Source organism: Melanostigma gelatinosum, assembly GCF_949748355.1.
Source record: "Melanostigma gelatinosum genome assembly, contig: SUPER_1_unloc_2, whole genome shotgun sequence".
Lineage (NCBI taxonomy): Eukaryota > Metazoa > Chordata > Actinopteri > Perciformes > Zoarcidae > Melanostigma > Melanostigma gelatinosum.
Window position 1 is genome coordinate 592,188 of NW_027635329.1, and position 22,813 is coordinate 615,000.

Below are 22,813 nucleotides of genomic sequence, written 5' to 3' on the forward strand. Positions count from 1 at the left end.
AATTGTGATGGTGCATTTGTAATATTGTAATGACTTACAATGGCTGGCTGAAGCTCCAGTTTCCTCCTTATTCTCATGCATAAGGTAATGCCTTAGCATGGATGAGGTGTTGTTATTGTACCCCAGCTCCTTGGAGCACAATAAACACCTCACCTTTGAATAAAAGAAGAAACTGTGAAAAATACAGTTCTTGATAAGCAAACCTAATGTGTCTGAAATAGAGTTAGCTTTAGCTTACCTTATTAGGAGTTATCAAATCAAAGTGTTCCCACACAGGGGAAATCCTCCTCTTCCTAGCTGGCTCCATCACCTATCCTTCTCTCCTCACTCTCCTAACTCTCCAAACTATCTCTCTCTCTCCAAACTATCCAAACTATATAAACGCTATCCAAACTATCTCTCTCTCTCCAAACTATCCAAACTCTCAACTGACCGCAACTCTCCACCAACAACCCACATTTTGAATGGAGCCTGAGGGGTTTATATTGCTGTCGAACCTCCCGGCAAACTCTGAACCACTTCCCGAAGCAGTCACGTGGTACAGCCGGGCAGCGAGGCTTCGGACGTCATCATTTTTGGCTCCTCCCCTACATGAAGCAAGCCTCGATACGCGCTTCAAGGAAACGCCCCCTCCATTACTCGACACACGCTTCGAAGCGTCGGCACATCTCGTAACATCACTACTTTTAGACCTTTGTACAATATTCTGTTAAAAAACAACAGCCGGAGTGTTGTAACAGTTTTGGCAGAAATGAAGACCTTCTGTGGAAGAGCCAACCCGAGCACTGGAACTTTAGACTGGGTGGAGGAGAGTGAGGAGTACGACTACCACCAGGAGATAGCCAGGTAACGCTAACGTTAGCTCCGAGCCTAGCATCACAGCACACGTTTGAATGGTGTGTTGTCTGCAGTTTCTGAGAGTTGCTGAGTTTAGAATCCCATATATAATCTCGAGGATGAGCGCGTGCCTTTGTCAACAAGGAAGCCAATTTAACGTTGACATTTTTTTTCACATCGAGTTCTTACAAGTCCTTACTTTCATAGGTTCATGTTTGTTTAGTATTCATGTGTTCTTCGTGTAATTGCGTTGATATCTGCACTATGCACTTGTGACGAAGACACTAATGACTGAGCAGGGCATTTTACAGTTGTAAAATAAGCTTGAGCATTTATGTACTGTGCTATTACTACTATTGTATTACACCTACAACTATACTGTACTGCACTGTATAATTAAGTATCACGACTTAATTATAGTACATATTATACTGATGTGCACTGTTGACGTATAAACTATGCTTTATTATCACTGCTATTAATCATGCCGTATCACTCACATCGCAACATTGTCTTTGTATAGCTCTTTCATTGTTGCTAGATTTATACGTCTAATTAGATTTTTAGCTTATTTTTCAAGCAGGCTTTTCTCATCTTACTGATATTTCCTGTTAGTTATGGGCCGACATGATTGTGACCGATTGTGATACATCAGTTACAAGTTATTAAATCCCAATATAGAGATTTGTTTTGAAACCTCATGCTGAATTCTTCCACAGACCACAAGGACTCTGAAGAAGTTTAATTCCAATTCACCTATTGTTAAAAAAAAAGCCAAGCGTCAACAACCTATCAGTTTATGGGTTTCGTATTTGTGCCTGGGCTAATATTGATATTAATAATAATAAAAAATTGAAAGTCAGCTACATGTTATTTAAAACAAAAGCATCAATAATACCAACACTCGTCCATGTGACTCTGTTGTCCTGTTTATCTTTTAGGTCCTGTTACGCTGATATGCTACATGACCATGACAGGGTGAGTCACCCATGAATATGTCTCACATGACCACGTTTGTTTGCTGTGGTAATGACGTTATTTCCAAATATGTGTTTTATATGTTAAATGAGACTGTTGCTTGATGGGAGACCTTCTTTATATACTTACTTGATGATAATAATAAAAAACACATTGTGAAACTGGGGAGTGTACATGAGGGCTGTCCTCGAATACAGACATTTTTAATTGACAAGATTGAAAGATTCAAAAATGCTTGAAAAACTGACTTTCAAATAATCTTTGTTGATACTCTTCGTAGTGAAGCTGCATAATGGTGATGCGCGCCAGAAAATGACGTAATCACGGTCGGCGAGTGGTGCGCATATAGGCTCTGCAAGTGGCTTCTGGATTTTTGTAACTTGGCGTGCGATTATGTGACTGTCTCAAATAGTTCACTGATAAAAACACTATTTACATGTGTAGGATTATACAAAATAGGCCAATTCGTTTTGAGATTCTTAAGAAACAGGTGGTCTTAAAAATCGGCTGTGCCAAGCGCGAGGATAAACAACGCTTACTCTGTCATTTTGGTTTTCGTAGACTAAAGCTCTGTTTATGCTCGTACTTGGCACCGTAGTGCGAGCCTCTGCAGATGGCGGTGGGCTCCGAGCATGAACAGAAACGGTTCTGCTCAACGAGCAGTTCTTTGCATTATTCTCTGAAACGACAGAGGGACAACAAAATGTACTGTGGAGAATCAAACGCCGAGTAACTCATCGACTGTGTAACTGGCAAAAAGCCATAAACCAAGCTCCACAGTGCTGTAAACTCGTACTCATGGACTACTTTATTGCCTTTGTACAGGCCCTGTAATTAAAGAAGTCCGGTATTACATGCATTATAAAGAAACAAAGGTTGAATATCCTGTAAACTATTTGATTTGGCTGCAAAATATTTTCTCAAATGACGATTTTTAAGACCTGCTTCTAAAGCATCTAAACACGAATTGGCCTTCTTTGCATAATCCCCAGGCATGTAAATGGTGTTTTAATCAGTGAACTATTTGAGACAGTCACATGATTGTGGGCACCGTGTTACAAACATTTTAAAGTGCACAACCAAGTGGGCCGACCTCTTGCTGACACTCTGCTCACGACGCGCAGGCCGTGATTCGGTCATTTTCGTGCCGGCTTCACTACGGCGAGTATCAACTATGCTTTAGTCAATTCATAGACTAAGAGAGGGGCAACCCGAGTGAACATACTATATACTCTGTTTATGCTCCAGTGAGTTGTCTTTAACTAGAACAAAAGAAAGAAAACAAACGGGATGAGGCACCACACACACTGACTTTATTAAATCCCTCTGCATAGTGTTCTCACTCTTCTTCTGCATTGACACAGCTGATGTCCTTTCCGCCTCCAGAATAAGAAGTACTACCAGGGCATCCGGGCTGCTGTAGCCAGAGTAAAGGCTCGCGGTGAGAGGGTCATCGTCCTGGACATTGGGACGGGAACAGGCCTACTGTCCATGATGGCCGTCACTGCTGGAGCGGACTTCTGCTACGCTGTGGAGGTAGAGATGCTTACCCCCCCCCCCCCCCCCATTTATGTAGTATCTACTCATAAAAGATATGTGTAATCTTTGAAAAGTTCTTTTAAAAAGTAACTTGATACCACCAGGCTGAAAAGCAGTATTTACTGTGCTTTCTGGTTGAAAGGTTCAGGCCTGTTTGGGTCAGAGGTGTGCTCTGTTGCACCTGTAACCCCACCCATCTAGTGACGGGTATTGTTAGGATTTTATCCATACGAGTACTCTTATTCATTGTGCTTATCGGTTCAGTTCCTTATCGATAATTTTATCGGTTCTTTTTTAGAATTTTGTGAGAAAAGACAATTAATTAGGAAAAGATTTAATGTTGCTTCATTATTCTTGTATAAACTTGAGCTTCAATACAAGAAGTTCCAAAATCTTTAGTTTACATTCGCAGCCAAACAATAAGTTAAGTGATTAGCTTTCATTGACTAGCCTGTTCTTACGATCAAACTCCGTATGGCATCGCTAACGTTAGGGGGCTGCTCGACAAGCGGTAGAAAGCAGAGCATTTCTCTTCTGCTTCTTGGTCACATGTTGTGGTAAACTGCTGGTGTTACATCCATTACTCGTGAGGGTTTTATTGCATTTGATACGAGTTCTCAGCATCTACTGGACTAAAATGTAGCCACACGGATCTTTTTCTTCTCTCTGCCATGATGTGTGTCTCACGCTGTACTGATCCGGAGTCTGTGTGTGTGTGTCGAGGTAAAGCACGACTCTGCCTCTCGTGCAAAGACACAGCGACAGAGAGAGGAGGTTAGAGACGACGAGATCTCACTCTGTACTTTTTAAAGTACCGATAATAGAACCATCAACTCCGAACCGTGTCAATATTTATTACAAATTTGTAACCGGTTCCCGTTTAGAGCCGGGTTCAGGGGGGCGTGCCTACAGCCATCGGTGATGTCATGGAGTCCTAAAGGACACCTGTACATCACTGTAGTAAGGAGAGAAGGCGAACCACTGGAGGTCAGCAAAAACTCTTTAGTTTAGAAGACGACACAATTTGCATCTACCGAAAAACACACAACAAGCTGTTTGAGAATGCCTTGATGCTCTGTGCTATGGGTGTTTTTTTATGAAATGAAAGTATTTATTTTTAAGTCTGTCGCATGTTCACACTGACTAAAGCTCTCAGAAATTCGAGCAGGCGTGCTTAATTACCCTGCTTCCTTGATACCTTCACATGATTTGCAGCGTTTCCCAGACTGCCGCAGGAGTCACCTGTGTTGGGGTCTGACCATATGGCTTCAACATGTGCTGTGAACAAAGAGAGTCAGGCCTTCCCTTTTGCAAGCAAAGGTTTCATCCTGATTGTGGTTTGATGAGCACCAAACCTCCTCTGAAGGAATTTCACATTAGGGTGTGAGTTTCCTCCCCCCCAAAAAACTATGCGTTCCTGAGGTCACCTGAATGCACCGCTGCAATCTCATTGGCCGAGAGCCAAGACACCCCAGGACCCCTGTAGTTCAGCAACCGTTCTACAAAACTCCTTCAGCCCCCACCTCAATGCTTTTTTCCACCGATCCCTCCGGGATCGAAGGAGGCACATCAACGTTGGTCCTCCTTTTAACCAAAATCCTAGGTTCACAGTTTATATTCGCTGGCCGAATTCACCAAACTGTCTATTTTATCTTTGTTCGCATCCACGAAGCGAACCCTTTTAATCCTGCAGAAGTGAAGAGACAAGACTCCTTCAGAAAGAGAGAGAGAGAGCTCACACCCTCACACCCTCCCACCCTCCATCCTCACACGAAGCGCCTCGTCTGCTCCGGCCATAAGGACGCGAAAGTCCCTTACCCAGACGACAGCGATCCTCTCACCGAGAGAAACACGGCTTCCGACGCCGCTGCACGAGCCCACTGAAGCTCCGAAGAAACCCCCCCCCCAGAAGACTCCCCTCAATCACCACGATTGAATCGTACCGTAAGGCAAATAGATTCTGGGCAGAGTTAGAGAAAGTTTATTTGTGTTTATTTTATCTTGTTTACGTCCTTAAAGTACTGTTCATTTTTATAACGAGGTGTATGCTTAATAATCGCCGACACTAACGATCGCCGAGATCATTGGGGTGATGTAGAAGTAGCGTGTATTCCATGCTACTGTGATCTGTGTTGAGCGAGCCGCCTAGTGAAGTCGAAGCTGCTTCTCATCAGTTCAGGAGGTCAGAACCGCCGGCTGAGACAAAGAGTCGCTGTTCTCTCCCCTGGCTGAGAGAGCAATCTTCCGTACTCCCGCGCGGCGCAGAGGATCGTAATCGCTTGTTTTATTTAATTTTGTTTTGTTACTTTCCCTTTTACTAACACACACACACACACACACATATAGCTTTGAGCTAATCTAGCTACGTGCTGAACAGCTGCTGCCACATGTAGACACTGGGTCTCCCGTTGGCTCTCCGCCATTTTGGGTCTCACGCATGAGAGACGTCACCACGTCCCAACTACGTCACACGTCACTGAGCTGTTCCCTCGCTCCCTTCTCCTTTGCTCACACATACACACACACACACCCCCCCTCTTTTCAATAGTCTGTTGATTTTAGATAGCGTGCTCATGAATGTATAGTTGTTGTTAGCTTAGATATTAGTTGACTAGATCATTAGTATTAGAACTTAATAAACTCTGTTATATTTTAAAGAGCAGCTGTCTGTGATTACTTTGTGCATGCGTATTGTGATAATAACTGTATATGTGGTCTGTGCTCGAACTTAAAAACCTTCACTTCCACTCTGAATGTGTAATAGTACTCAGACTATTGACATGAGTGAACACTAATTATGAGACTTAGTTTTATCGTTTGTTTATTGGTCCCTGTTTGCAGGGTTGTGCCCAGTTATTATTATTAATCATTCATAATTGTTACTTACATTAATAATTCTATTGATGTCAAGAATTCAGTTTCTTAGATGCTGATAACCCAAACACGCTCCATTACGTTTCCCAACATAATGGTGCCCCGTGTGAGGCTACGTTATACCAGTGTTATCACAGTGTTTATGTACATTAGTCCAGAATTGACTTTGAATAATTTTTGAAAAATTTATTTTTTTCCAAAGTTTTATTTTTTTTCAAATTTTTATTTTTTTCCTTTCCTCCCTTTGATTTTGCAAGTTAAATTACTCGTTTAATTTCCTAAACAAACACTCAGCTGTTGTGGTAAATTTGATCGTTTAATTGTAACACAAACTCATTTCGTTTTTTAATCCTCATAGATCCAACACACAGCTGTCACCAGCCAGAAGTGCTAAGCCCACTTCAGTAGCATTCCAATTGCAAAACAGTAGAGCAGTAGAAACTTGTAAGTCATAGAACTAAGCATTTCACTGTGCACCTCCGAGCAGTAATTGACGTCCAACAGTAGAAACGTAAGTCGCAGAACTAGACATTTCACTGTGTGCCGTTAATAACCGTAACAGTCCTTTGCTCGCATTAAGTAAATAACACCACTGGGTGTCGCCACTTACTAAAAGTAAAGCATGCAACCAGAAACCCAGGTTAGGAGCATGAAGCTCAACAGGAGCCAGACAACCCTGCATTACAAGATGCAGTTGCTGGCCCCCTCAGTCGCTACCATGTTGTGCAGCAGGACACAACTGCCCTGCCACAAGAAGCCCGGGTCGCTCGAACAGAGCCAGACCAGCTGCAGAAGAGCTATTAAGCTCGTCATGGTCCCCAAAGCGAAAGCCTCTAAAGTTTTAGAGAGTAACACCCTGAGTGCACAACTCCAGGCTGCTTAGAGAAGCACTAAGACCTGGCATGAAGAACCTCAGGGGGGTCAGGTAAGTATTGCTGTCGCAATTTCCGACCCCATGATAGGCCTCCTCCCTGACATAGTCAAACGAGCCCTGCCCCAAAGGCTTGATGAGCCTCGACTGAGTGGACAAGCCACTACAGTCACATTGAAGACCACTGCTAAGAGCTTAGCAGCGTCTAGTGGTGTAGTTCTTCATCACACCACCAGGGACAGCGACCGAGCACCCCAGGCTGCTCGCGTGCTTGATCCAGGTGTCTCACTCCCCACTTTGCTTTGAGTGAACAAAACGTCCCGTGTAGTCCATGCATGCGCCTGAAACGGAGCCCCTCCCCCACACGTCGAGAGGTTAGTCCTCACCGCTATGTCATCTTAAATGACTGTGCTAATTCAGACCACTCTGATGACCCAGGCCCTCTCCGCGCGCAGGGTCTGCCTATCCATCAGCTTGAGTCTCTTGCGAACGACATAGAACGCTTTGATCCAGAAAATCACGAGTTATGGCATCAGAAGAGATTTCACCCTAAAAAGAGAATTAGGTTCAAACTAAATCTTAAGTCCCAAACCCACTCCAGAAGAGCAAGTTTAGACCCAGAGATCAAGAGCCTTAGACACCAACGTGTGACGGAGGCGGTAAAGCACTTTACCACACTCCAGACACTGGTGGACGACCCAAAGCCACTAAACCTTGCCAGCCGTGGGCCAGTTCCAGACGGACAAGTCGCCGTCACCCAGGAACATAGACAACCGATGCCAATGCCCCTCCCAGAGCCTGCTCCTGACTCTTGTCCACCCAGTCCGCCTGCATGCTTACAACCGCCAAAATCTGCCACCCAAAACTATGTCCCAAACCAGAAGTCTTCCCTTTATTCGCTGAAAAACGCTCGGAACAAAGACGCACGACACTCTGACCTCTCCCTTGCAGTCAACCAGCCTGCAACGGAACAGGGGACACCCTGGGTACCCCAGAACAATTGGCCCCCAATTTCACAACCTTGCGCTGTGAACAATAATAGTGCAGATTTGACCGCCCAGCAAGCACGAGATCTAGCCCGTCCAACCATTCGACAGCCGAAGTTGAAACCCACGCGAAAAGGGTCCCAACAACTACCGCTGTTCGAATCGGAAGAGCTGCGAGCTCGCCATTATGTACAACCAAACTGTAAAATGAAAAAGGGTTTTTTGGTACACACCTCTAGAGGACAGGAACCGGTCCGTGGGGCCATCCCAGCAGACCCAGGGGGGTGATAGGTAAATCCAAATCTAGAGTTAGGTAGACCATGACACAACCATCATACTAACCTACCAAACCACCTTTCCATTTTGTTTTGTTTGTTTTCATTTCTCTGCTTTCATTTCGTTTTTGTTTTTCACATACTATGCTACAGTGCAGACGTTATCACAAGATCATGATGTAGCAATTGAGTGTATTAGGAATAATGCCTTGCTTACCTATGATTTGTGTATATGTTTAATGTAGTTAGTTAGTCATCTGCCCAGATGCCGCCTTAGTGTCTGCCCAGACATCTTGAGCCTCTATGAACACTGACTGTTAAACCATCCCTTTCTTCCCAAAACTACATGGACTGTTTAACCTTTTGTGCTCTCAGACCTACATGGACTGTATGACACCACATGGAAGCCCACATCAGTCCTTGGTTTGCCCTAAAGACCGTGGCCAGCACCTCGCTCTTCAGGCCAAAGGGGGGATGTTGGGGTCTGACCATATGGCTTCAACATGTGCTGTGAACAAAGAGAGTTAGGCCTTCCCTTTTGCAAGCAAAGGTTTCATCCTGATTGTGGTTTGATGAGCACCAAACACTAATTGAACACTAATTATGAGACTTAGTTTTATCGTTTGTTTATTGGTCCCTGTTCGCAGGGTGGTGCCCCGTTATTATTAATAATCATTAATTGTTACTTACATCAATAATTCTATTTATTTACGTTTCCCAACACCTGTGTCTCCTTTGTGTCTGCAGGTTTTCAAGCCTACGGCTGAGGCAGCGCAGTGCATTGTGGAGAAGAACGGCTTCTCGGAAAAGATCAAGATCATCAACAGACACTCCACCGATGTCACTGTGGGGCCAGGTCACACACTGCTTCTGCACTATATGAATACTGGGGCCACGTGAAGTTGCATGTATCTGTGATTTTATACAATACAGAACTCTGTGTCGTGTTTGTAATTGAACGCAGATGGAGATATGCAAATGAAGGCCAACGTTCTGATCACAGAGCTGTTCGATACAGAGCTGATAGGTGAAGGAGCGCTGCCCAGCTATGAACATGCTCACCAAAATCTTATCCAGGTGTGTGTGTGTGTGTCAATGTGTTTGCTTTGTAGGTTTTTACACTGGTCATGAACTTTAAGAATTAGTTTAACGACCCATATTGTAATAAGTGAGTTTTTTTAAAATTATAAAGCAGGTGTAGATGCTGTATAAATACTGTGAAGGTATCGAAACATCAATCTATGTAGAAACACACACAGCCCGTATTCTGAAACTCTGCCTTTAAACAAGCAGTCAGGATTTCTGTACCGTTGTGATGTCACAACAATACAACATATGTCCTGTAATCCATTAGAAGTCGGAGGTCGATTATTCCGAGTCAGTATTTATTTTTTAAATCAACAACTAGGGAATCCTGTGGGGAACTAGTTATGAAAATGTAATAGGACGTTTACAAAGATAGACCATTTCAGTTTCATACGTAAACCATCTAAATGTGTGCCAGTTTATTTCCCGTTGCAGGAAGTAGACATGGACCCAAACTGTTGCTTAGCAACACAATTCCGTTGAAAAGTGCTTAAACAGAGCTTTTCAGACAGAGGGTGAATACATTTATATTTATACTCCAACAGAAAGTATGAGAAAAGTAAATGAGTTTTTTGAACATTAAAGCATGTAAACGCATATAAATACAAGTATGAACCTGAAAATGAGCATCATATGTGCCCTTTAATATTTGTTAAATCCAGTGATGCATAAAACAAACTACAGTTTGTGGAGGTGAAATGTCTAATCCCAGCTGGATGTCTGATCCATCTCCTCGCGTCCCTCCACCCTACAGGGGGCTTGTGAGGCGGTCCCTCACCGGGCCACCGTCTACGCCCAGCTGGTGGAATCGGAGCTGCTGTGGAGCTGGGTTCAGATGCAGCCGGTGGAGGTGGGGGGGGCCCGCCTGGTCCCGCCGCCCGCCATGGGCCACTGTGCCGGAGCTCATTCGGTGTGTGATATCCAGCTGAGCCAGGTGTCTCCTCGCAGCTTCACCCCGCTTGGTCCCCTCTGCACCATGTTCAGGTACGCGAGTGACGCACGTCTTCGCCTAGATCCTTTTCTCTCAGCATCAGTTTTTCACTCTCTCCCTCTACACTGTCCGCCCCCCTCTCAGTGTGGATTTTAGTAAGCCAGTGAGCAGCGCATTCCAGTCTCACACCTCTCAGTTTGTGTCTCGGGCCAGCGGTCGGGCCCAGGTCGTCTTATCTTGGTGGGACCTCGACATGGATCCCAGTGGAAGCGTCGTGTGCACCATGGCTCCTAGCTGGACATACCCACAGCCAAAGACGGCTCCGGTGAGTTATAGGACACTATGGGTGTTTCTCAAAGTCAAGGATGTTGGTAAGACGGGTCCCTCATTGAGAAAGCACACATTGAAACAGTGTAGTGCGTGTGCCGGTGTGTAAAAGAAAAGAAAACTCTTCATTCAAACACAACAGAAACAAAATAAAACTCACGAAGCTGTTGGGGTTTGTTCTTTCCACTTCCAACAATCCCCAACTCTTGTTTGGTCGAAATAAAGTTTTAATTCCCAGAGAGTTAGAAGTGAAAATATGCTGACTTTATAACTTCATAGCCTCAGTGCTATTAATTGCTCGCTGAACATTCCTGAGCGTCGCAAGTCACATCAAACCTTTAAATAAGGCTCTGATGATCTACCATGAGGGAAGATTGAGCGACTGGATTGGCAAATGTCTCACCACAAATTTGTTCAGCAACCGATTGCCAAAATCTGAACAAGTTTGAGGTGAAATAACTTTCAGTTATATTTCCAGCATATTTCCCGTTTCCAAATCAGGGCACAGGAAATGCATCATGGGCACACAGTAGCATTGTGGGTGTCTTTAGGAGCGCGGAGGAGACTTGCATGCATCATGGAAAAAGGACTCTTCCCTTGTTAGAATTGGAATGATCCTTGACATCGACACAACACTCCTTCAGCGGGATCCGGTGACAAAGCATCCTTCTAAATTCAACCGTTGATCTTATTTGACTTTGAGAAACACGCTCTGTTCTGATGTTCTAAGTCAGACTCCTATCAAACTCTGCTGATCATTGCGATGTGTTTCAGTGGCGGGACCACTGGATGCAGAGTCTTTACTTCCTGCCTACGGAGAGCAGAGTGACAGAAGGGGAGGAGCTGAGTCTGACCGTGTGCCATGACGACTATAGCCTGTGGTACGGCCTGCAGTCCCCCAGGTAGTCCCCCTCAGAGGCCTCACTTTAGAAACACTGTTTAAATCTCCTACAGCTCAAAAAACAGCAGCACTTGTTTTGCAAACCCTCATTTCTTCTTTGTTTTATTCTGGTTTCCGTCCTCAGCCAGCAGGACTCACAGGCCGAGGCTCCTCCCACTCGGCCCTGTTGTACCTGCCAGGCCCACCTGGTTTGGACTCGACCGCGTTTCGGCGAACTCAACGACGGGCGGCGCACAGAGAGCTACGTCAGCGCGCTGCGCAGTGTAAGTGACGGGCCGCCGAGAGTCCGAGCTGTCGGATACGGCTGTTGTCTGATCGCCTGTTGTGTTCACTCCAGGTCATGAGGGAGGACAGCGTCTGTCTTGGCGTCAGCGATGGAAGTCTACTTCCTGTGTTCGCTCACATGATCGGAGCCAAGAAGGTACTCTACTTTGACCGTGCCGCGCCTTTCTAAACCAAATATCATACTGTGTTACTGATGTGTCTTTTTATCCTCGGGGCTTCTACCCAGGTCTACGGTCTGGAAAACTCCAGAATGTCTAAACAGGTTATTAAGCAGGTAAATAACTCACGACTGTACTACCTCATCTTTGAGAGGTTTATGGTTTATACCAACACAAAAACTCTGATGCGATGTGACACATGTTCCCTCTGCAGGTGTTGGAAGCCAACTCGATGGAAGGAGGTGTTGAGCTGCTGGAGATCCAGCCAGAGCAGCTGACCATTGATGATCTCGGAGGGGAGCAGGTACCTTTTGAACAAGCTTATAGTGGTGCTACAGTGTCTTTTTCCATAGTCAAAATGTTTATAATCCATAAAATACAAATGATTACATAGAGTATTGTGGCTCGTAGTGACAAACCCACATAGAATTATCACCAACTCTGCTGTTCCCGTCAGCTCCGTGGAGTGTTTTAGCATCTTTTAGCTCATTATTTTAGTTTTCAAGGCCGCTTTACATTCAAGCTTGGTTTGTGCTCGCAGTAGCGTCCCCAGGGTGAGGTGCGTGCGCCTGAAAATGTCATCGCGAGTGAAGAAAAGCTCTAAAAAGTTCTGAATATTTGTAGCTGGGCGCCAGCTTTTTGGATTACTATGCAACAAAAAGCACGTTGAGCACGAGCGTGTTCGTAGGTTGAGCTCCGTCTGTGGAGTATAACAGCACTAGTATAAACAGACCTTCATGCTCACTGCTCTCGCGAACATCATCAGCTTGCTCTACTGCCCCCAAGTGGCCAAAAAACTAACTGGTAATGCTGCTTTAACTCTTTGCTCTCCAGTTGGTCATCTGTACATTTGTTGGAATTCAAACCATCTGATAGCTTTTAAAGCCAAACATCTCACTCAAATGTATTTTGTAGGATTCAGAAATGTGTATCGCAGTGGATTGAGTGCAAAGCTTCCTCCAGATCTCCGTCCTGATGGGTGAACCGTACTTCAGCACCAGCCTCCTGCCCTGGCACTCCCTGTTCTTCTGGTACTGTCGGACCGCCCTGGCAGTCCTCCTCCGGCCCAACGCCACCATCCTGCCCTGCTCTGCCACACTTCACATGGTGGCTGTAGAGTTCCAGGTGAGAAAGATGGGAATATATTTATACATATACATGTTTTTTTTAATTACGTCTACGATTTAAAGAAACAAGCATAAAGGAATATGCATTCTTTTTTGAATTCGTTGTCTTTCCTGTGTTTCTTAGGATTTGTGGAGGATAAGAGCTCCGTGTGGAACGTGTGAGGGCTTTAATGTCTCACCCATGGATGAAATGGTCCAGGTAAAAGTTTTATTTATGAATTTCTGTCTTTTTCTTTTTTTTACATCTAGTAAAATCTTCAGGTACAGACGGTGTATATTTTCATCATGGAGAAGAAATGTCTTAATCAGGAAACTATAAAATAGAATTCATGACAGAAAGCTTTATAGTTTTTGTTCAACATGTACACCTGCACAAGATGTCTGGTTTTAAGTAGGAGCATGATTTAAACGGAGAATACTAACACAATTAGTGTTGTATTATGTGTAGAATGGAAGTCAAATTTTATTGAAAAAAGATAAGTTAAGTTTCAAAAGTCAGAAATATTTCACCTTCCGCCCACATTTGTTGGCATTTAGCTATTCAAAAACCTCCCTTCAGGGTGATGGCGTCATAAAATATGCAACAGAAGTTCAAAGCTTCATGTTGTTTAAGATATTTTTCATAATAATTGCTGAGGATACAAAGGCGTTAAATTAAGTGAATTAACGGTTTTAAATATTGTTGTCCATTAAAGACTTTTAAAATGAATCAGTTTTATTATAAGATGCCTTCAATTGAAATATTAACATTCATACGCACTGTTTATGTACAGATTTGTGAGTAAACCCTCTTTTTGAATGAGGCCCAATGTCCCCAACTCAAATGAGGACACAGAAGGTGACTCATCCTATTATTTATGGTTTGAACACTGATGAGGAGACGTTTTATATCCGTGATGTGTAGCTGAAGTTTAAAGGGCCTGTTATGAGTTTGTGTTTTTTAAATCATGTATGTTTTTGAAAATAATTCTTTAAAAACATAACTCCACATCCGTCCCCCACAGAGATCTCTGGATTTCCGTGAGTCCCGTGAGGCGGAGCCCCACCCTCTCTGGGAGTACCCGTGTCGCGCTCTGACCCGGTCCACAGCGGTCATGACCTTCGACTTCACCCAGTGTGTCCCTCAACAGCCAATCAGCAGTCAGGGCTCGCTGCCGTTCATAAGGTACTGAGTTTTCCCAGGAACCACATACCAAAGTATAAAAGCTGGCTTATTCTCAGGCAGGGGTATTCAATTATAATTAAAGGAGGTCCAGTTCGAGAGAATTTCCTCATGCAAAGGTCTGGATCATCACAATAATGTCTACCTTGATTTAGTGCCATAATTATTTAGGTCAACAGTAGATAACTGACATTTCAAAATAAAGAAAGTTCAATTGAATAATACCTCAACAATATTTGTCAGTTTTCAATTTTAACTGTATGAATTATAAATAATAAATACTATAGTACCTGTTAAAGAAGCCCAGTCGTGTGGCTGTAAGCTCCTGAGGTGCTGCTCCCTCCGGAGTCGCCTGGTTGACGCGCTCGCTGCAGGTTAAACTACCTGTGAGGTGTGGTGCATTCGACACATCACAGAGACGTTTTGTATGATGATCTGTAGCTAATTTATTCTCGTCGTGGAAACAATGTACAACCAAAGCCACTCTTTCCCACAATGCAGTAAATGTGTATATCGCGGTCAAAACCGTTTGCCCTTCCGGGGTCAAACACCTGACGAACCCAGCGATTTATTGACTTATATACCTGAGCCCAGGACAGGAAATACAGCGCCACCCAATGTACAAACAACGAAATACAGTGGTATTTATAATCTCATATTTGGCTCTAACAGTACCGGTACTTAATTTTAGAAAAATGAATATCACTGAATTGTCCTGCAGCTTCAGTTCATTCAGTGTGAATATTATATTATCCTAATCTTCTAAAAAGAGAACTTTGTGGACTTTATCTGTGGTCATTAAACTTGTTTCCTCTCTGTTAACATCATTGTTGGACAGTGAATTCATGTGTTAGGATTCTGATCATATTGAGCTCTTATATTGTTTATTTTCTGTGATTTTATTTCGGATGTGAGTGGGTATGTTTACTAAAAAGATTTGTGTAGTGTCGTAGTGGCGCTTCACATTGCTGCGTTTAGTAATCGCCACGTCTCTGAATATATGAGACATACTGGTTTTGAATGAACATATACGAGTCTGTCCATTCTTGGTTAAAGACTCTGGTCTCTCAGTCCACTTTCCTCTGTTTGGAGAAGTCGGTGTGCTTCCTGGACCGCTGAATAAGGGCAGTAAAGGCTGGAAAAGCTGCGCCAGTTAAAATAGAAGCGCTCCGTCAAAATTAAATAATTCTCAATTATCCATCGTTATAGGTCCAGGGTCCGGATACCACGGCGTCTGGGTGCGGATCCGGACCGCCTATTAGTGACCCCTGGTCTAGGGGTTACAGTGGAGTTAAACAGCCTGTTTGAATGAGTTTCAGGAATGGTCGTTGCCATGGTGTCGCGCTGTGGATGGAATACCACCTCACCGCTGACATCACTGTCACTGCAGGTCTGATTGGACCAATCAGTGAGCAGGTATCACAGCCTCCAGCCTCTCCTTAACATCCGTAGCTGTCTTTGTCTTTAACCGTCAAACGAATTGCGGAAATCATTTTTTTAACAGATGTTTTTTCTGTGCCTTCCTCGCAGGGCGAGTGCGAGTGGAGTCGACACAGGAAACAGGGAGTGTATTTTCTCAGGTCGCCGTGTGAGAGCTCGGACGACGGCAGAGCCGCAGTGTCTTACAGCTTCACCTTTGAACCCGGTCTGGGAGATATTAAGATGGACTTCAGCGTGGAGTAACAGGGATGAACTGACTCTCGAGTAATGTACTTTTACCTCATGTCGCCATTTTTATATCGAATGCACATTTAACATCTGTGGTGTTACTGTTCTGACTGAAGCTCATCATGACTCACTATCTGAAACATGACATTCAGGGCTTCCCAAAAGCAGGTAGCAATTGTACAATAAATGATTCAACAAATTCAAAATGTGTGTGTCCCCAAGACATTCTGTGGGTCAGTTTGCAATTAGGGAAAAAAGGAAGGATGGGGGAAAGGAATGTAAAATGTTGAAGCAATGAGCGGGTAGCATGTGTGAAGTCCAGTGTTCAAGCGTCTGTCAGCGTCTTCTTGTCCAGCACGATCTTCTCCCCCGGTTTAAACGCAGGCATCCCCATGTACGGGCAGCTGGCACATCGAAACGCATCGCCGAGGTAACACTGCCACAAGTAGAAATCATTGAAATCGTTAATTCTTCTGTTACCAGGTAGGAAGAGGAGATATGAACATATACCGGTAACTAAATATACTCACACTTCCACAGGCTGATTTTGGTAGATTAGTCTTCTGGTTTCCTTTACTCTCCTCCAGCTCCTCAGCGAGACCACACGTGCTGCACACAGGTGCAACATTTCTATATTAAATGCTTTCCTAAGCGCAGATAAATGGAACATTTTTTTGAAAGCCCGGCTCCTTCTGTTGTGCACTGTGGAAACTCTTTACCGTCTGTGTGCATTGATTTGGTGGCAAATGAGTTTCCTGACTGGGGATTAATAAAGCTTTCTAATGTTAACGAGCTGCAACCCAACAGACCCACGGCGTGCTTTGGTCTAAAGGTTGTTTGGTGAACTCACCAGTTCTTGCAGGCTTTCTTCTTGGTGGCTCCTTCGCCACACGTGGGTGCTTTAAGAGAAGCTGGGTCTGGCTTCTTCAAGTCATCCTCATCCAGCAGAGCATCGGAGTCCACCAGGTCCTAGAGAGAAGGGGAACCAAAGGGACGAGTAGGATTCAGTAATTATAGGAAGTACAGTGTACAGAAAGACATGTGCTTGATACTCCCAATAACAAATATATATGTAAGTATATATACACTGCCGTTCAAAAGTTTGGGGTCACTGAGAAATTTCGTTGTTGTCCCTGAAAACATACATGAAATGAGTTTAAATAGGAAGAAATGTCATTGACAAAGTCATTTAAATAATCCTCCATGTGCAGCAATTACAGCCTTGCAGACCTGTGGCATTCTAGCTGTCAATTTGTTGAGGTAATCTGAAGAGATTTCTCCCCATGCTTCCTGAAGCACCTTCCACAAGTCAGATTGGCTTGATGGGCACCTCTTGAGTCCCCTACGGTCAAGCTGCTCCCACATCAACTCAATAGGGCTGAGATCCTGTGACTGTGCTGCTCCATGACAGACAGAATACTCGTAAATAGTTCTTACATAGTCTGGAGCTGTGCTTTGGGTCATTGTCCTGTTGGAGGAAATTGGTTCTTTGTTTCTGGTCATTTTGAGCCTGTAATGGAACCCACAACTGCTGATGCTCCAAATACTCAACTAGTCCAAAGAAGGCCAGATGTATTGCTTCTTTAATCGGCACAATGGTTTTAAGGGCTTTCTGATGATCGGTTATTCTGTTGAAATGATCAACTTGCTATTGGAAGACAGGACTAATGGTTGCTGAGAGTGGGCCTCTGTACGCCGTCGCCTATGTAGATATTTAATATAAATACAATATCAAAAGCAGCTGTTTACAGCTACAGCAGTCATTTACAACATTAACAATGTCTACACAATATTTCTGATCAATTTGATGTTACTTTAATGGACAAAACATGCTTTTCTTTCAAAAACAAGGGAATTTCTAAGTGACTCCAAACTTTTGAACGGCAGTGTATATAAACTGAGGTAACATACACAATACAGTCAGCTGCCGTCTGACTTCTGATGCGCTTAAAGCAGTGATATTATGGTATGGACGACCTCAGAGAGATGGGAACCACGGTTTTGCACTCGGCCGCTCACATAGTCATGGAAAAGGAGGAGTACTCAGCTGATTGCAATCTGCAACTTTGCCACTAAATCCCACACACTGTCTGTGACATGTGTGACTGTGGAATGTCAGGTGGTGTGCTGCGGTCCACTTCCGAGCTGGCCACACTGTATTCAATGACACAGAATCCACAACTCACCACATCATCATCGTCCATGTCGTTGGCTGACAGTGTCCACATTTTGACAGCGTTGGGATCCAGAACTGGTTTCTCTGCTGGAACCACAGAAGTTTGTGTAAATTGAGTGATTGCCTCACATACCACCATAAAAAACACATATACTGATGTTTACAATAGACAAGAAACTGAGAACAAAAAGTATTTTTGAAGAAATCTGAATATTTGTTCACGAATCTTACTCTGTGGTATGTGTAAGAAATTTGAGCAAAAAACTGTAGTTAGTAGATATAATAAGTGTTTAATAATTCATAATTAATAATTCATAATTAGTCATAATCATAAGGGTTTTGGGAATGCATAATTAAGATAAACATAAAGTGATGTAGGAATAGTAGCTAAAAAACATGAAGCTTCTGCCAAGTTGCAGAAGCTTAACTTTCATACTGAAGGATTATTATAGAAGGGGTTAAAACGTAACTGACAGTCATTGAATGTGTTAGTAGACTCAGGGGCAGACAGGCGAATACACTCCTGGAAGTTAGCCAATAGGAATCGAGATAAATGGAAGAGGAGGTGTTTCGAACAAAGGTGGGAGGTTTAATTTCAAGACTTTTTTCCTCTCTCTGTGTCATGCCCCTCGGACGACGGACGGGTTTTTCACCTGAGGGGCTGAGTTGAGGTTTTTGCAAATGGGGTTTTATTGTTTTAATATTTCATAGGAGTATATACTCCAATGTGTAACTGTGATCGTGCTTGCATCAGTGGAATTAAATTCCTTATAACTGTAAATCAGTTTCGGTAACGTTTTTAGCGCCGTGTGTCTGAAAAGCTATCATTCCACGTGTGCTGGCCTCAACATATGACCTCTCAAATCAATAACCTTTAATACTTTAAGCTCACCGCTGATTGAACTATCAAACGACTCATTTTGTAATAGATCACATCAGTTTGCAATTCACTGATTAGCGTTGTACAATAGATAAGGGATAACATCCGCTATCAGTTCCTGCATCTCATGCTTGTGAAGCTGTGGACCAAATTTAAGGCCTGTTGATTAAAATGATCTACTATAAACCCCAGAGAGCAGACATGATAATAGTGCTTCACAAAGACGCACATACACACGTGGACAAAACTGTTGGCACCCTTCCGTTAAAGAAAGAAAAACCCACAATGGTCACTGAAATAACTTGAAACTGACAAAAGTAATAATAAATAAAAATGTACTGAAAATGAACTAATACAAATCAGACATTGCTTTTGAATTGTGGTTCAACAGAATCATTTAAAAGAACAAACTAATGAAAATGGCACATTTGAAGAGCCAGGTTTGTCATTTCATCTTACCTTTATCCAACAGTGTGTGCGATTTGAGAGGTCATCATGCTTTTTGTTAACCTTTTGTGGTCTAACGGAGTGTTCTTGACCATTATGAGACATTATAGTTTGGACAGAATCTGACTGGTGGTTTCAGAGGCATCACATGTGACAGACCAGAGGGAAACATCCCAACAGACTCCGAGTGGTCTCCTTCAATTTAAGACGTGTGGACAAAAAAAACCCGCTCAGAACAAACAGGAAAACTGCTCATAAACCTACCTGGCTTTTTCCCGAATGAAAGTTTAATCTGGCTGGATGATCCCACCTCGAAGGTAGGTTTGGAGGCAGATATGCGGACTCTAGACAGAGTGTTTCCTTGGTAACCAGTGGCCGTCGTGAGGGAGCTCAACGCCTCGGGACTCAGTTCTGCTTTACTGACCTGGATGGGGAATGAAGCAAGAGGTTCGATGGGTGAAAAGGGAGACATTTTGCAATGGGATGTCACTGGTGCTGATGTTTACGTTTTAGGTCTTTACACTCTTTGTGTGTGTGTGTGTGTGTGTGTGTGTGTGGGTGTAGCCACTCAAGCACCTCCGTCACCGACATGAAGCCTGACAACTTCAGAGCTGCCAGCAGCTTCTCTGCAGTCTTCACACTCTGCGCCTCAGCTCCTGGCACACCGAAAGAAACAAGTCAAACACACTGTGACACAATCAGAGCCACAACCGTATTAGTGCTGAACAGTGACCTGGTGGATAAAGACACCTGTCCTAGGTTGATTTGTTTTACTTTGATGTTAAGGATATTATATCTGTGTTGCATTTCTAGTGTACTTTGCCATTATATTGGCATCAGAGGACTCCATCTTTGCTTTTCTGACTTCAAATTCCAACATAATACGGTGCATACCATTCTATTGTCCCTTCTGATTTTCCACCTATAAACGTGTATGTAAAAGAAGTTTGCATTCACCTGTAACTGCTTCATCCAGAACTAGCTTCCCACCAGGTTTGAGCACTCGAGCCATTTCAGCCAGAGTCTCTGAGCTGTGGATGGAGGAGCTGTCAGCCAGGAGGCAAGAAAGCACCCAGTCAAAGGTGGACGCTGAGTGGGAGGCTGCGGAGGGGAGAGGGTCGTTTCACTATGTGGTCACGCTACCAGGATACATCACAGCATGTGCTGTAACATTGTGGTGATAACACATTATTTGATTCATAAAGCAAGCGTGTTGGATCACTCACAAAGCAATAATCTCTCCATGTTCTCCACTGACACATGGCAGCCAGCACCAACAATGGCACCCAGTTCCTCTGCGTACTGCTTCAGGGCTGCTGGTGCTGAGGGCTGGGCCCAAACCAGCAGCACCTTGTCGCCTGTTCTGATGCCGAGCTCTGCCATGACTTTCTGAATATCTCTGTCCGTCACTGGATTATCTAAAAGCGAAAAAACGTGTACGTTAACTGGAAATGATCCAACCACCACAATGAACCAAACCGACAGCACAGTAACGTCTCGTCATAACATCATAGATTATAATAATGGGAATAAGAAGGTCTAAATACAACCGTGATTGTGACAGGCCGTTGTAAATACTGTTACAATATTTAAAATACAATGGTATTAAATGAAAGGGAACGGCAGGTTCTCTCGAACTTCAACGTTAGTTTTATTGGCAAGTCATTCCACTATAACGTTGCTTCATCGTCAAGAAATGTGGTCGTTTATTCCAGCTTTAGTTCTAAAATGTAACGTTGAAAGGGTTAACCCGGCTAACTACTAACGTTAGTTAGCGTGTTAGCTTGTTTGTTGACACAGGTGAACTGAAAAGCATAACGTTAGGTCATGCCGAGCAAATAGCGTGACGCAGAAAACGCTGGTGCTTATTATAAGGCATGCTTTTAAGTCCCGTACACGGCTACCCGCTAACAAAATATACTTACACTTTTGGATGATTGTTCTATGAAGTATTTGGTGGTTAAATCACTGAAATACATGAAAATGTCAAACATATGTACTATCTTACCTAACCGATAGCTTGATGAGAGATTCAGTATGCGTTTCCGGTTTGTTTTTTCAAAATAAAATAATTGCTAATGTGTTGTAACGTTTGCCCATTCAAAGTAACGTTAACAGGTGAAACGTAGCAGGCTATATATTATAATAATCACATTAATTCATTCAGTCACAAAATTGGTGCACTGTTATTGTTGTTTCTTTTCATTTATATGTATATAAAGTATTTTTCATGCGTTTTAGTTTGAAGGCGACATCTCTGTTTTTGGTCTCTTGCCAGCTTGATATTTATTTCAGTGAGTCGCACTAAAGTGACGCAACTGTTCCAAAAAGAAATTTACACCGCAGTGCAGCTGAACATGGCAGCGCTGCTGAGAGGTCTACGTGCTGGAAGGGCACTGCGGGGGCTGGGCAGAGGTGAGACGGGAATGCTGAATTGTTGTTGTTGTTCCGTGTTAATAAGAGACTGCCTCGGAAATTATTCATGTAGCCAATGTCCATTTTTTCGGTTATGTGTTGCATGAAGGGGAAACGAGCCAGTGTTTGACGTTACTATCCGTGCCAAAGTCACTTGTCACTGGCGGTGATAATGAAGGACAGAAATGGGTAGCATTAGTTTGGCTGTGGCTTTTGAAACTAAATTATGAGCAGTATAATTGTTGGTTGGGATGGTACTACGTTTTTTTTCAGCCCTGAATATTTAGGAGTCTTCTATCTGGTTGTGCAAACTGTCAAAGTCTGCTTCACCTGAACTGGCTATATTTAGCAAATATTGGATGTTACGTTTTGAAAGTACAACAAGTACTTGTTGCTGGCACTGAGATACACTGAAGTAATACACGAGTAAATACATACGTGGCCTGCCAGATTTGGTATTGTTGCACTTGTTCCTATAATGCATAATCTCCTCCTGTTAAGGTAATTATTTTTACCACACACTGGTAATAGATTTATTTATTTGATAAGCAATAATTGAAGGATTTAAGTGCCCACCGATTACCTGACTGTAATGTCATGATGTCCTCTGGGAACCAAATCTTGTGGTAAAAACAGAACTTCCGCATACGAGAATCTGCAAACTCTAGAGTCTATACAGTTGCATTCAAGGTTTCTATACAGTGCAAATGCTTTGTCTTGTATGTGTGAAGAAGGTCTATGACCCAAAAGCTGCAATAGTCCATGCGTGTAGCAGTGTGCTGGTGTTCTTTCTTGCACCAGGTGTTTTCTGCAAGAGAAAAGCTGATAAAAGATTACAGTGAAGGATTATGATACAACGTTAGGTGGTGGAGAAAGCGCCTGAAGCAACA

General features: G+C 43.4%; 3 protein-coding genes across 5 annotated transcripts in view; 2 read left to right on the forward strand and 1 right to left on the reverse strand.

Annotated features, from left to right (window-relative positions):
- The first annotated feature begins 651 nt into the window (after nt 1-651).
- LOC306786368 (protein arginine N-methyltransferase 7-like) lies at nt 652-16,034 on the forward strand. Its single transcript, XM_079297400.1, has 17 exons — nt 652-846; nt 1,779-1,815; nt 3,202-3,351; nt 9,108-9,216; nt 9,325-9,437; nt 10,201-10,430; nt 10,522-10,702; nt 11,479-11,606; nt 11,730-11,868; nt 11,943-12,026; nt 12,117-12,164; nt 12,263-12,352; nt 13,012-13,173; nt 13,300-13,374; nt 14,180-14,340; nt 15,657-15,753; nt 15,868-16,034. Exons 1-17 carry the CDS (start codon nt 752-754, stop codon nt 16,018-16,020), a joined length of 2,052 nt encoding a protein of 683 aa, XP_079153526.1. The 5' UTR covers nt 652-751; the 3' UTR covers nt 16,021-16,034.
- Nucleotides 16,035-16,301: 267 nt separating this feature from the next.
- On the reverse strand, nt 16,302-21,537 carry LOC306786531 (anamorsin-like). 3 transcript variants are annotated; one of them, XM_079297422.1, is made up of 9 exons: nt 21,517-21,537; nt 20,735-20,926; nt 20,466-20,609; nt 20,085-20,164; nt 19,773-19,932; nt 18,192-18,265; nt 16,856-16,974; nt 16,536-16,614; nt 16,302-16,441 (listed from the first exon to the last, which is right to left on the reverse strand). In XM_079297422.1, exons 2-9 carry the CDS (start codon nt 20,889-20,891, stop codon nt 16,331-16,333), a joined length of 924 nt encoding a protein of 307 aa, XP_079153548.1. In that variant the 5' UTR covers nt 20,892-20,926; nt 21,517-21,537; the 3' UTR covers nt 16,302-16,330. The 3 variants fall into 3 exon arrangements, with proteins under 3 accessions (XP_079153548.1, XP_079153546.1, XP_079153547.1); XM_079297420.1 differs by having other exon boundaries at nt 18,192-18,268; XM_079297421.1 differs by lacking the exon at nt 21,517-21,537 and adding an exon at nt 21,434-21,516 and having other exon boundaries at nt 18,192-18,268.
- A 304-nt stretch (nt 21,538-21,841) lies between these two features.
- The window catches only part of LOC306786641 (ubiquinone biosynthesis protein COQ9-B, mitochondrial-like), an 8,066-nt gene continuing 7,094 nt past the window's right edge, over nt 21,842-22,813 (forward strand). The window contains exon 1 of the mRNA XM_079297438.1: nt 21,842-21,923. Coding sequence (XP_079153564.1) covers nt 21,866-21,923 — 58 coding nt within the window. The 5' untranslated portion in view covers nt 21,842-21,865. The remainder of the gene's footprint in view (nt 21,924-22,813) is intronic.